This window comes from Meleagris gallopavo, chromosome 4 (assembly GCF_905368555.1).
Source record: "Meleagris gallopavo chromosome 4, MGAL_WU_HG_1.1, whole genome shotgun sequence".
NCBI classification, from domain to species: Eukaryota; Metazoa; Chordata; class Aves; order Galliformes; family Phasianidae; genus Meleagris; species Meleagris gallopavo.
This window is the reverse complement of record NC_139407.1, coordinates 68,414,784-68,426,941: the sequence shown is the minus strand read 5'-3', so window position 1 is coordinate 68,426,941 and position 12,158 is coordinate 68,414,784. Positions and strand designations below refer to the sequence as shown.

At 49.2% G+C, this 12,158-nt stretch overlaps 1 protein-coding gene across 1 annotated transcript; it reads left to right on the top strand.

Moving 5' to 3' along the window:
- The first annotated feature begins 1,833 nt into the window (after positions 1 to 1,833).
- LOC100541603 (5-hydroxytryptamine receptor 7-like) lies at positions 1,834 to 11,716 on the top strand. The gene is made up of 3 exons (XM_085221932.1): positions 1,834 to 1,936; positions 2,791 to 3,353; positions 9,945 to 11,716. The coding sequence occupies exons 2-3, from the start codon at positions 2,845 to 2,847 to the stop codon at positions 10,714 to 10,716; spliced, it is 1,281 nt and encodes a 426-aa protein (XP_085078058.1). The 5' UTR covers positions 1,834 to 1,936; positions 2,791 to 2,844; the 3' UTR covers positions 10,717 to 11,716.
- Positions 11,717 to 12,158: the final 442 nt, after the last annotated feature.

Genomic DNA, 12,158 nt, shown 5'->3' with positions numbered 1-12,158 from the left:
TTGGACATCTCAAGTGTCTGGTTAATTTGCTGTAGTTCTGAGCTGTGTCTTGGAGGCCTAAACCACCTCTTGGTTACCCACCACACCCAGATGGTGTTTGCTGGATGAACGCTTCTGGGAATTGGGCTTATACACCCATCAGGAGACAGGGATGTCTTTGGGGACCCCTGGGGAGGAGGTGACATTGGAAGCTTTACATATCCTTAAAATACTCCAGGCAACCTCATTCCTGACCTCAGCCACCAGTGAAGCACCATGGGGTCGGATTGTTGTCTGCTCCCCTGTTTCCAAATCAAAGAGGGTTTTGATACTCCCTAGGAGCAGAAGCAGTCCTTGAAAACTGATAGGGCCAAGTGAATAATTTTATCCCTCTGGATTGGTTCTGCCTCCTCTGAGGGAGAAATACCAACACCTGCAATGCAGGAAAGCCCGATTTGGGATACTAATCCCACAAACTTTGGGAGCTTGAAGACCTTGGAGTTAATGAGATTTCTCAGAATTTGCATATTAATAACTTTTACCTCATCATTTGAGATAATAGAGATTAATGTCGACAATTAATAGTTATTAAAATAGCCGCTTCAATGGCCACTGGTGAAGATGGAAGAACACAGATGGGCAGAGATTGGGGCGCTTGGTTCAGCTCTTGTTTGCTGGAAGGGGAAAACCAACGTGCTTTGTGGAGCTGCACAGAGACCTGCTGCAGGTTTCCCTCCCACAAGGTCAAAAAGTGGATTTTGTTGCAATGCATTCACCTTGAAGGGCTTGGTTGCAGCCATTGCCAAGAGGTGTGAGGGTGATATTCTACTACAGACCCCTCCAAGCATGGAGAAGCCAAATCATAGACTGGCTTGGGTTGGAAGGGACCTCAAAGATCATCTAGTTCCAAGCCCCCTGCCAAGGCCTGGACTTGCTCTTTGAAACACTTGGATTTTTCTCCAGGAAGGGCTCTTTCAGAGAAGAAATTTTGAGATCAACCCCATCCCCTCCTAACACCTGGTTGCAGCAACCTCTACTGCAATGAGCAAAAGAACCATCGCTTCAGCACAGCCTGCCCTGGCAAGGCAGCTATTTTAGCCATCCTCCCCCACACACAGCGAAGGAGAAACACAAGTGGTAAGCTCAGCCTTAGCCCCAGTTCAGCTCAATGCAGCTTCATTCTCAGATGCACTTTGAAGGGAACGTCTGGCAATGACCTGAGGTATCACAGTGTGCAGCACCTTGGGTTAAAGCTGCTTTTCCCCATGATCAATGCACAGCTGCTGCACACTGGGAGGGCTTGCATGGGACTGGGCTGGGCAAAGAGAAGATGCTAGGAGATGCCCGTTGTATTCCCCAAGTGTGTTCTCCACAAAGTGCCCAGGGCTCCCAGGCTCAACCCACAGAGGTGGCTGCATGCTCCTGCTAGGTTGGGTTTTCCTCTGTTTCCATTTCCTTAGCAGCAGGCTCAGCCTGAGCTGTTCTCATCTCTTTAGCATAGAGCTTTATGAATATGGGACCTCCTACCGGCAGGGAGTGGGGGGGGAGGAGGGAGAAGGAAGAAAAAAAGAATGGCATGGAAGAGGGATAGAAACCCCTCCCTGCAAAATAATTCCTTTCAGCGAAAAGAGGTGGGGAAGGATGCTGATGGTCCTGCACAGCCCCAGAGCTGTGTTGCACCTACAGCACCGCGCTCAGGGATGGCTGCTCAACTTCCAGCCGTGCTCCCCAGCTGGTAGGGGTTGGTTCAGTGTCAGCCGTTGCTTTTGTCCTCCTTCTAACTCTGTGCTCTCCTTGCTCTTCCTGGGGCTCAGGCAGAGCTGTTGGGAGAGGCGGGAGGGAGGCGGTGGGAGGGACCGGGGAGGGGAGAGAGGATGATGCTCCGGGGGCTCTCGGCTCCTCTGCTGCCCGGAGATCGCGGGGTTCGACTGGAGGATGTCTCACCCCTTCGGCACAGGTAAGGCGGGATCCTCGTCACCCCCGGGGGGTAGAATGCGAAAAGGGGAAGAGAGGGGTCTGCGGGATTCCTTGGGTTTAAATAAAACTCCTTTCAAGGGGAAAGCAGAAAGAGGAGGATGCAGGGCGTGCGCGATGCTCGGAGCTCTGCTTAGGGTGAGCCTCGCCCCAAAGTTTCCCCCATCGGTGGTGGGGAAATATTTGCAGGGATGAATATTGTGGGTGGGAGCACTGCTGCTTGCTTGTGTGCGCGTCGAGGACCCCACAGCTCAGGCATGCCCCAGCCCTCCCTTTGCCTGTACCAGGGGCAGCGATGCTGCGTGTGTTCCCGATGCAGCTCAGTGTGTGCAGTCACCGTATTGACACTGCATGGATTTGTAGGGTGAAGTTTGTGCGCTGACACACAAAGGAGATGCAGCTGGTGGTGCATGAGCATCCTTGTGGGGCTGAGGGTTGTGTTGTCACCCACTCTCTTGCATTCACTTATGGTATGTGCAGGGCACACAGATGCGCATGGGAAGTGCGAGCCCAGCAGCACGGCTTGGCAGCAGTGCTTAATACCATGAGCAATTGCAATCAGCTGCTGCTATCCGTGCTGCTGGAAAAGCATGTAGGCAATTAGGCAGCCGCTGTGGGAAGACCGGGCAGCTTGTGCTCCTTTAGAAGTGGAGCAAGCTTCCTCCGAGCATCCTCCAGATCCAGCAAACTGTGCGTCTTTAGGCAGACTTGGGAAACAGCTCCTCGTTGAGCACATGAGCTCCATCTGCAGCTCCTGGAGGCAAGAGATAGGGCTGGAAGGTGGTATTTTATTTTCTTAGCCTGCATGTGATAAAATGTTCTGCTTTGCCTCTGGAGGTGTCACTGCTGGGAGAAAGCCTGTGCCATTGCCCGCTGCGGAGAGCTCAGAGCATGTTGCTGAGGGGCAGCCCCCGGCGGTTTCTGGAGCACCATCTTCTCTTTGTGGAGAACGCAGAGCAGCAGTACCCAGCTCAGGAGTCGCTCCCAAATCCATTCATGACTGAGGAACCCTCCGTCCCTGCCGAGCCAGACCTGCCTTCTTCCAACCACACCAACGCGACGGACTGTGGCGAGGAGATCCTGCTCTATGGGGACACTGAGAAGATCGTCATTGGAGTGGTGCTCTCCATCATCATCCTCATGACCATCGCAGGCAACGGTCTGGTCATCATCTCTGTCTGCATTGTCAAGAAGCTCCGGCAGCCATCCAACTACCTGGTGGTGTCCCTCGCCGCCGCTGATCTTTCGGTGGCCTTCGCTGTCATGCCCTTTGTGACCATCACGGACCTGGTGGGGGGAGAGTGGCTCTTTGGGAAGGTGTTTTGCAACGTGTTCATCGCCATGGATGTCATGTGCTGCACTGCCTCCATCATGACACTGTGCATCATCAGCGTGGACAGGTAAGGGAAATGGGGCAGCTGCGTGCTTGGGTATGGGGATTTTCTGTTGGTTGAGGGCCACCAAATCAAGATCGTAGAATCATGGAACGGCTTAGGTTGGAGGGGACCTTAAAGATCGTTAAAGAGCTCCAACCCCCCTGCCGTGGATAGGGCTGCCAACAACTACATCTCAGGATCCCATCCAAATTGGCCTTGAATGCCTCCAGGGATGAGGTATCCACAACTTCTCTCTGCAGTGCTGCTGCATGTGTTTTCCAACTGCACAGGATGAGCGAGGGTTTTTTGTATGAATTAGGTGCCCTTTGCAGCTCAAGTAACTTCTCAAAGTACTTGCTTCATCCTCCTTTGGACAGCATGCTGGTCTTTCTTGGTTTGCAGAACAGAGCCCCGACAATAGACCTTTGCCCATCCGTATCACCGTGAAAAGGGGTTGGTTCATAATGTTAGAATCATAGAATATCCTGAGTTGGAGGGCACAGGTGAGGACCCACAAAGATCATTGAGTCCAGCTCAATGAAATTATTCAACCAAAGAAGCACACAGATTCAGAGCCATTCGGGTTATGTAGGTCCTGTAGCCCAACCCTATGGGATGCTCTGCTGCTCTCAGGACATGTAGTTTGGCCAAGAGTGCTGGCATCTCCCCACCCCATCCCAAGTTCCATAAAACCCTGGTGTAGCTCAGCGCACGCTTTAGTGTGGTCTTGCTGGCTTGAGCTCCCACACCTGGAGTGCAAAGGGAAAGGCTGAGTATGTCTGGCAAAGCAACGCGATTCGGGCAAGCCAGCACCCCCTGGGTCTAATTATAGCAGCCTGCGTCATTAGGGACATTGTGCTGACGAGCCGGTGGGACGGATCCAGATCTGAAACGCACGCTGGCTTTCTGGAAAGTGTGATTTGGTTTTGTGCTGGCACCGCTGAGCCAGGCTGGGTTGTGATAAGCAGCTTGAGCAGGGACAGGGTTGGCAAGATGCGCTCCCTGGCCACAGTGACTGTCACAGCTCCTGGTGGCTCACCCAGGTGTGGCAGTGGGTGACAAAGCAGGAGGGTCAGTCATAAGCTGGCTGCTGCAGCATCGTGCTCCCGAGCCCTTTGCCAGGTGCTGCTGCTCAGAAAGCAAAATCCCCACCAACCTCACAGCTCTGCGGCTGAACTGGTGGCTCTCACAAACAGGCTGTTCCTAAAATGCAAGTGTATGAAGAGTCAGGAGAAACGCGTGTCTGTGTCAGTGGGGAGAGATCAAATGCAGCAATGAGATAGGTGAATTTCTCTTCTTGATGCGTGAGGAGTGAAGCTGAACATTAACTAGATTGGCTTCAGTTTCCAAATTTCCCTTTTCCCTTTCTCTTTTCTCCTTCCCCTTCCTTTTTTTTTCCCCTTCCTTTTTTCCCCTTCCATCTTTATCCCTTTCCCTCCTACACACAAATGCTCTCCCAAACACACAAGTAAACAGAACAGACCCTATATGAAAATCACTGCATCTCATCCCACATGTTAACCACTTCTCTCCAGCCTGATACCACTGTCAGTGTGGGCAGGCACAGTGCAAGCAAATGTCCTGGATAACACTGATCTGCCCTTCACCACTAAGATGGGACTGGACATGTGGATTTGGGCTAGAGAGACTAGGAATGGGGCCAGTACACCTGTACCCATCTCATACAGCTTCCAAGCTCCTCACTCCCTGGACTGTCTGTGCCAGTGCCCGACCACTGACACGGAGGGATGGCTGGGTGAACCTCTTGGCCAAGCCCACCTTGGGTTCAGTCCATCCCTTCCCTAAGGAAGAGGAATATTTGGGATGTCTTCTGATTCCCTGAGGAGAGAATGAGGCACTATCCCACTGCTTTCTCACTCAATTATCCCTAGGAAAGGGCTAAGGGCTGCATGAACCGTCCTCTAAGTCACCATGGCTCCTCATCAAGCCTTCATCTGCTCTATTCCCATCAGGCTCTTGATGGAGGTGAATGGAGAGAGAGCATGGATCCAGGACCTTGGGATGAGCGGGATTTGGGGCTTAACCCCTGATAGAAACAGCTCCAAAAGCACACATTTCATCTTTTGCGCTAATGTAAAGCTGAAGCAAAAGGACTGCTGAGCTTGCAGAGAGCCTGAAATACTTGCTCTAAAAGAGATGAAAGCGCTGTTCAGTGAGGGGTTTACTGGAATTTTCACCAAAGCTCTGCAAGAAGAAAGGACAGCACCCGTGCTTCCTTCCCTTGGCACATCCTAGGGTACATGAATTCTTCCTCTGGTGCTCTCCTGAATGCTGAATTGGTCAGCACCGCTGGGCAGCTGCCTGGTTCTGCCTTTTTGTTGATGGCTGAAGTGTCCTCACACTTTGCTTAGCTTAGATATAAGAGATGCTTGGGTTGTCCAAGATGATGGCTACTTTTAAAATGTAGGCTGCTATTATTGATTATTAATGCAGAGCGCTTTCTAAAAGCCTCCTGATTGAAGCTGGTAGAACAAATCTTGTCTGAAGCGGCATTTGATTGATTTTCCTTTAAATCAAGAATGAAAAATGCTGGAAACATCCATCTTTCCCCTACATTTTTCTTATATAAATGCCTGCCAAAGCTATAGATTCATTATTACAAAAAAACAAACAAACAAACCAAAACCTTTTTGGATATTCAGATTAATTGAAGATCTCTGTAAAGAATCCAAGCTGCGGATAAACGAAGGCCCCCAAAATGCTTTATATTTTCCTGGTGGAGGAATGAAGGATGAAATCCCCATCCATTTCCCAGGCAATCCCTGTGGGGCTCTCTCCTCTTCCTGGTGTTTTCTACCCCAAATCAGACGATGAGCTCCAAGTTGGTATTGTCCCCAATGGAAGGGATGCCTCTTGAAAGTTTAGTGAGCATAGATGATGGTTCATGGTTGGACTTAGTGATCTCGAAGGTCTTTCCCAACCTTCATGATTCTTTGAAAGTGTTGGTGGGATGAAACTTGCACAGCATTTTTCTGGACCACTTTTCCTGTGTGCTTCATCTGAACATATCCCTGGCCAGGGAGACCCGTGTGGTGTATTTCCAGCAGGATGAGCAGCTCCCAGGGACACTTTGGGGGTGGACAGATGAAGCCATTACCTCCAGCTGCCCGCTGTCCTCCACCTGGAGGTCCCTTCTCCCTTAGCAGGATGGGGCAGGCAAAGCATCATTCTGGAATCTGGAATTTGGCCACAAAGAATGCACAGGTAAAACAGCAGGGTGCAAGAAACCTCAACTCTGGGCTGATTTGGGCTCACTTAAAATCACAGAATCATTAAGGTGGGAAAAGACCTCTAAGATCAAGTCCAACCCCAACCCATCCCCACCATGCCCATTGATTATGTCCCACATCTCCTCCTGAACACCTCCAGGGATGATGACCCCACCACTTCCTGGGCAGCTGTGCCAGTGCCCAGCCACTCCTCCAGAGGATAAACGTTTCCTAATATCCCACCAGAACCTCCCCTTGCACAGCTTGAAACGATTCCATCTTGTCCTATTGGGTGTCCCAAGTGAGTGCAATTTGTCCTCTCCTTGTTCAGCTGCTGCAGCATGGAGATACTGGGCACCCTGGGGAGGTTTTCCTTCCCTTTATTATTTAATCCCTGATGTAAGGAGCCAGTAGCTGCCATTGGGCATGGAATGAATGTGCCGGAGTGGCTGGTCCAGGGGGCTGGAGCAACTGATGGAACAGCAAAGTCACACAAAGCACGAGGAAATCCCTGTTGTGGGAACTGCCCTTTATTCCTCGTTACCACTAAACGTGATTAACAACAACACAGACACACACAAGAAAATGAATCAAAGCGAGGGAATTTGATCTGAATTTCACTGCCTGTCTCTGCACTGTGGCAGATGCTGCCCTATTTTGAGTTCTCCCCCCTCTCATCGCAGCCATCAGCAAAGACTTCAGAACGGCCCCATTTCCTCCAGCAGAGATGGCACAAGGCACCCACAGTTGAGATGTGTTGGCTTTGCCTGCCTTTCAAATCTTGTCACTGTGAATTTGCTTGGCTAGCCTGCAAATTCCTTGAAGTTTCAGCAAATCCCGGGTGGATCAGCTTCTAAAGAAGACTGGGTAATAGCGTAACAAAGGATATCACACAGTGCAGCATAGATTAGCGTGCAAAGTTCTTGGCCTGGATATGTGAATGAGTGATTGTTTTTTTTTGGTGTTGTGTTTGGGGATGCAGCAGCGGGGCACGGTGTTCTCCTGGCTCCAAAGATATCCAGTCTGCAGCTGGTTCCTACAGCAGGAGGGATGTTTGTTAGCATCATAGAGTCATTAAGGCTGGAAAAGTCCTCTGAGATCACCAAGTCCAACCCCAACCCGCCCCCACCATGCCCATAGCCACTGCCGCCAGTGCTACATCCCATGGTTCTTGAACACCCCCAGGGATGGTGACCCCACCACCTCTCTGAGCAGCCTGTGCCAGTTCATCACCACTCCTTTGGAGGAATGCTTCCTAATATCCAACCTGAATGCTCTTCGGTGCAGCCTGTGGCCATTCGCTCTCAGCCTATTGTCCTAACCCTGCACCCTGTTCCCACCTATCCCTTGGATCCTCAACTCCCATCTAAGCTCATCACTTCTCACCAAGCCCAGATCAGGCAGGAAGATGGAGACGATAATTTTTTTGGAAGCTCAGCACTAAAACCAGTCCCACTGTCCATCTTTGTCTCATCAGATCTCATTCATCTCAATGCACAGAATCATAGAATTGTTGGAGTTGGAAGGGACCCTTAAAGGTTATCGAGTCCAACTCCCCTGCAATGACCAGACAGGTTCTCATGGGATGATGGAATTAGAAGTGCTTTCCTTTGAGGCTGCACTGAGTTTGAACACCATCCTTCAGCCTGTGCAAGTGTGAGGCATTCAGCAGTGTAGGTGGTTGTGTAAGGTTTGGCTTGTTTTTTTGCAACTAAGGCCAGCTGAAGAAATTACAGAGGAAAATAGGTAAAGAACAATTCAACAAGGTAAAACTCACTTTATTTGGAATTCAGGGGAGAATACTTCAGCTTAGAGTTTATTTGGCGCTGGTGAAGGAAGGGAGAATTGGATTATTTTTTATTTCTGGCTTTTTCCACTCTTGGTGGAGGATTTGGAGAAGGGAAAAGAATCAGGGAAGAAAAACCTGCTAACACCTACAGTGAGGTGGCTGGACTGTCGGAAAGAAATAACTGTACATCAAGGGTGTAATTCTCCACAGAAATTCTCCTTTTGGCAAAAAAAAAAAAAAAAAAGCCTTTTTTTTCCCTGGAAAAGCTTTCAGCAAAAAGCTGCCCGTACAGCTGCCATTCTCACTTTCTTTCCAGCCTGACCCAGTTTATCCAAGACAGTTATGGAGGTGACTCCATCCTGCCTAAAAATGCCTACAAATTCCTGACAGCAGGCAGGGCTCGTACAAAGGAGGCTATAACATGAAAGAAATCCATACGATAGCTGGAGGGTTTTGCAGCACTCATTGGGGCTGAATAGGAAGCAGAAGTTTTCCAGTGGGAACCCTTGCTGCCAGTGGCTAATTCCCTACTCATTTGTAGAACTGCGATTTCCCAACTAACAGTTGACAAAATTTCTTAGTCATACAAACCCCCTCAGCACTGGGGGTGTTTTGAAGTCATATGTTGTTGTTGATAGGGGAGCTGATGGTTGATATACACTAGTAAGATAACTCAGAACTCCAGCCACTAAAACATATGTGCCCACAGGTCACCACGTGCTTTTGGTGTCTCCCATAAGGAGGTCCATTCATTGGACAACCCATCTCCTTGGAGATGCCCAAGGTCATGTTGGATGAGGGTTTGAGCCTTGAGTTGGATGGAGCCTTGAGTGTCCCTGTTCACTGCAGGAAAGTGGGACCAGATAGGCTTTAAGGATCCATTCCAACTCAAACCATTCTATGAGTGTACATCTTATTGCTGAAATTTGTTGCATGTTCTCTGTTCAAACTATCTCTGGTGGAAAACTAAGCTTTATGTTTATTCCCAAGGAAACCATGCGGGTCCCAGATTGTGCTCATAAATTCAGTAACTTCTTGTGTCATGCATGGGGAGCTGCAAGAATGCAGCAGGGAATAGTTGAAGGGTTTTTAGGCAAGAGAGCTGAAGGGGTGTGAAATAAGTTTCACAGAAGATGCTGCAGATCCCTGGGAATGTTTTCACTTGGGAAATTCATTTCTTACTCCCTTTCCAGGCTGAAGTTCATAGAATCACAGAATGGCCTGGGTTGAAAAGGACAACAGTGATCATCTGGTTCCAACCCCCTGCTATGTGCAGGGTCACCAACCAGCAGCCCAGGCTGCCCAGAGCCACATCCAGCCTGGCCTTGAATGCCTCCAGGGATGGGGCATCCACAACCTCCTTGGGCAACCTGTTCCAGTGTGTCACCACTGGTTAGGAATGCAAATCGCCCAACACTAAGCAAAATGTATAGGTGTGATACACAGGGACACGGCTTAGTGGGTAATACTGGTGGCAGAGGAGCAGTTGGACTAGATGATCTTAGAGGTCTCTCCCATCCCTAACGACTCTATGATTCTCTAAGAAGTATTTATGCCTCAAAACCCTCCTGAGCTTTGCAACTCTTCTTCTTCCAGGTACCTGGGGATCACTCGGCCGCTGACGTATCCCGTGAGACAAAATGGGAAGCTGATGGCCAAGATGGTCTTCATCGTTTGGCTCCTGTCCGCCTCCATCACACTCCCTCCTCTTTTTGGCTGGGCTAAGAACGTCACCGTGGAAAGAGTCTGCCTGATCAGCCAGGACTTTGGGTACACGGTCTATTCCACAGGGGTTGCCTTCTACATCCCCATGGCGGTCATGCTCGTCATGTACAGCCGGATCTACAAAGCTGCCAAGGTGAGCGCTGAGAAGCACCGCTTCATGAACTTCTCCAAGCATTACGAAGAGGAGGGTGTCTACTGCCTGGAGGCCTCCAGCCGTGGCCATCCCAGCTCCAAGCGCACCAAGGCGGTGGAGGAATGTGCCACTCTCTCCAAACTGCTCCGGCAAGACCGGAAGAATATTTCCATCTTCAAAAGGGAACAAAAAGCAGCCAGGACCCTTGGTATAATCGTGGGGGCTTTTACATTTTGTTGGCTTCCGTTCTTCCTTATGTCAACGGCTCGGCCTTTTATCTGTGGTATACACTGCAGCTGCCTGCCCCTGAGGCTGGAGAGGACTCTGCTCTGGTTGGGATACACCAACTCCCTCATCAATCCCTTAATTTATGCTTTCTTTAACCGAGACTTGAGGACTACTTTCTGGAACCTTCTGAGGTGCAGGTACAGGAATATCAACAGGAGACTTTCTGCCGCCAGCATGCACGAGGCCCTGAAAGCCACAGAGAGACACGAATGCATCCTGTAGATCTGTGTCCTCCAAGTCAGTGCCTGACCAGCAAACTCCTGCCCCTCCATTTCAGGTTCCTTGCTTCTCTTGCCTCTTGGAGCTGGCAGAAACTGTGGGTGCTGTTGCCCACTGCCAGACATTGCCACTGAGAGTGACGCTCTTCCCCTCTCTCCTGGAGGGGATGCAGTTCTCCACAAGAGAACCAAGCAAACAGCCATTCCACCGTGTCCAAGGTGGGAGTTGAGCAGCTGAGAGAGAGACTGGGGTTTTCGAGGTTTACCACCAACTGTGGGCAAATCGCACCACCTTTCTGTGCCTCAGTTTCCCCACCTGCTTAAAATAAATAAACAAATAAATAAATAAATAAATAAAGAGAGGAAAGAAAAAGCAACCCCCCAACCAAACAAAAAAATCTCAATAGGACTGTGTCTCTCCACCTTCAAAAAGGGCTCTAAGGTGGGTGGAAAGCACACAACACACCATGTAAAGATGATGCTGACTGCAGTTCTCTATCAGATAAAAAGCAGCTATAGGCTCCATTGTAGATCCAAGCACTCATGCCATCCCAGCTTATATGAACTTTTTCCACAGGTGTAAATGCAATCTTCACACTGAGCTCATGTCCAGGTTTGCACGCCAGAGCAGTAACACCAGTGACCCTTTTTCCCCTCACACTGCAGCACTGCAGCATTTGAAAGAGGCACACTTGCAGGATGAAACACGAACATGCAGTTTCCTTTATGGTTGGATAGGAAAATCCGATGCCATCCCCATCATGGGGATAACCAGTGAGCAAAGATGGATATGTTTATTGGGGTGTACTGTAATTCATTCTCAGACAAGTGATGTGTGTTCATAATCTGTGGCTAATTGACTCCATGAAAGCACGCTTTGGTTGACAACAGAAAAAAAAGTATATAATTTCTCTGACAGCTTTACAGTGCTTCAGTATGATGTCCAGCAAGCTTGAAAAAATACACTAAAATTGATGTATCTTTTTTAAAAAATACATATACAAGACTAGTTTCTTTATTTTGGTGTGATTTCTTAGGGTATTTGAGCTTTAAAGTGTCTTTTTATGTTTATGTACTTGTGGGGGTTTGTTTTTCTGCATTCATCTTTGCTCTTGACCAACCCTGTTGCATCAAACTTGCATCAACAGAAAGAGGACATGGACAGTGCTCCATGGGGTCAGATGTTGAACAGAAAGAAAGTTCTACTGTTCAGATAAAGACTCGAGAAGAAGTTTTGCAGCCCACCCTCCACTATAGGAGCCTCCATGGTAAGTGTTGATGCGAGACAAAGAACAGGGCCTCATACTGTATGAGTCTATGGTTCCATATGTTCCAAATATGTTATCACTACAGTCATATGTTCCTGCCCAGAACACAAAACAGTGCCAGAAGTTGAGATTTGTTCTCCAATTTCTTCCAAAGAAGATTGCTATTGCCCAGGGAAAA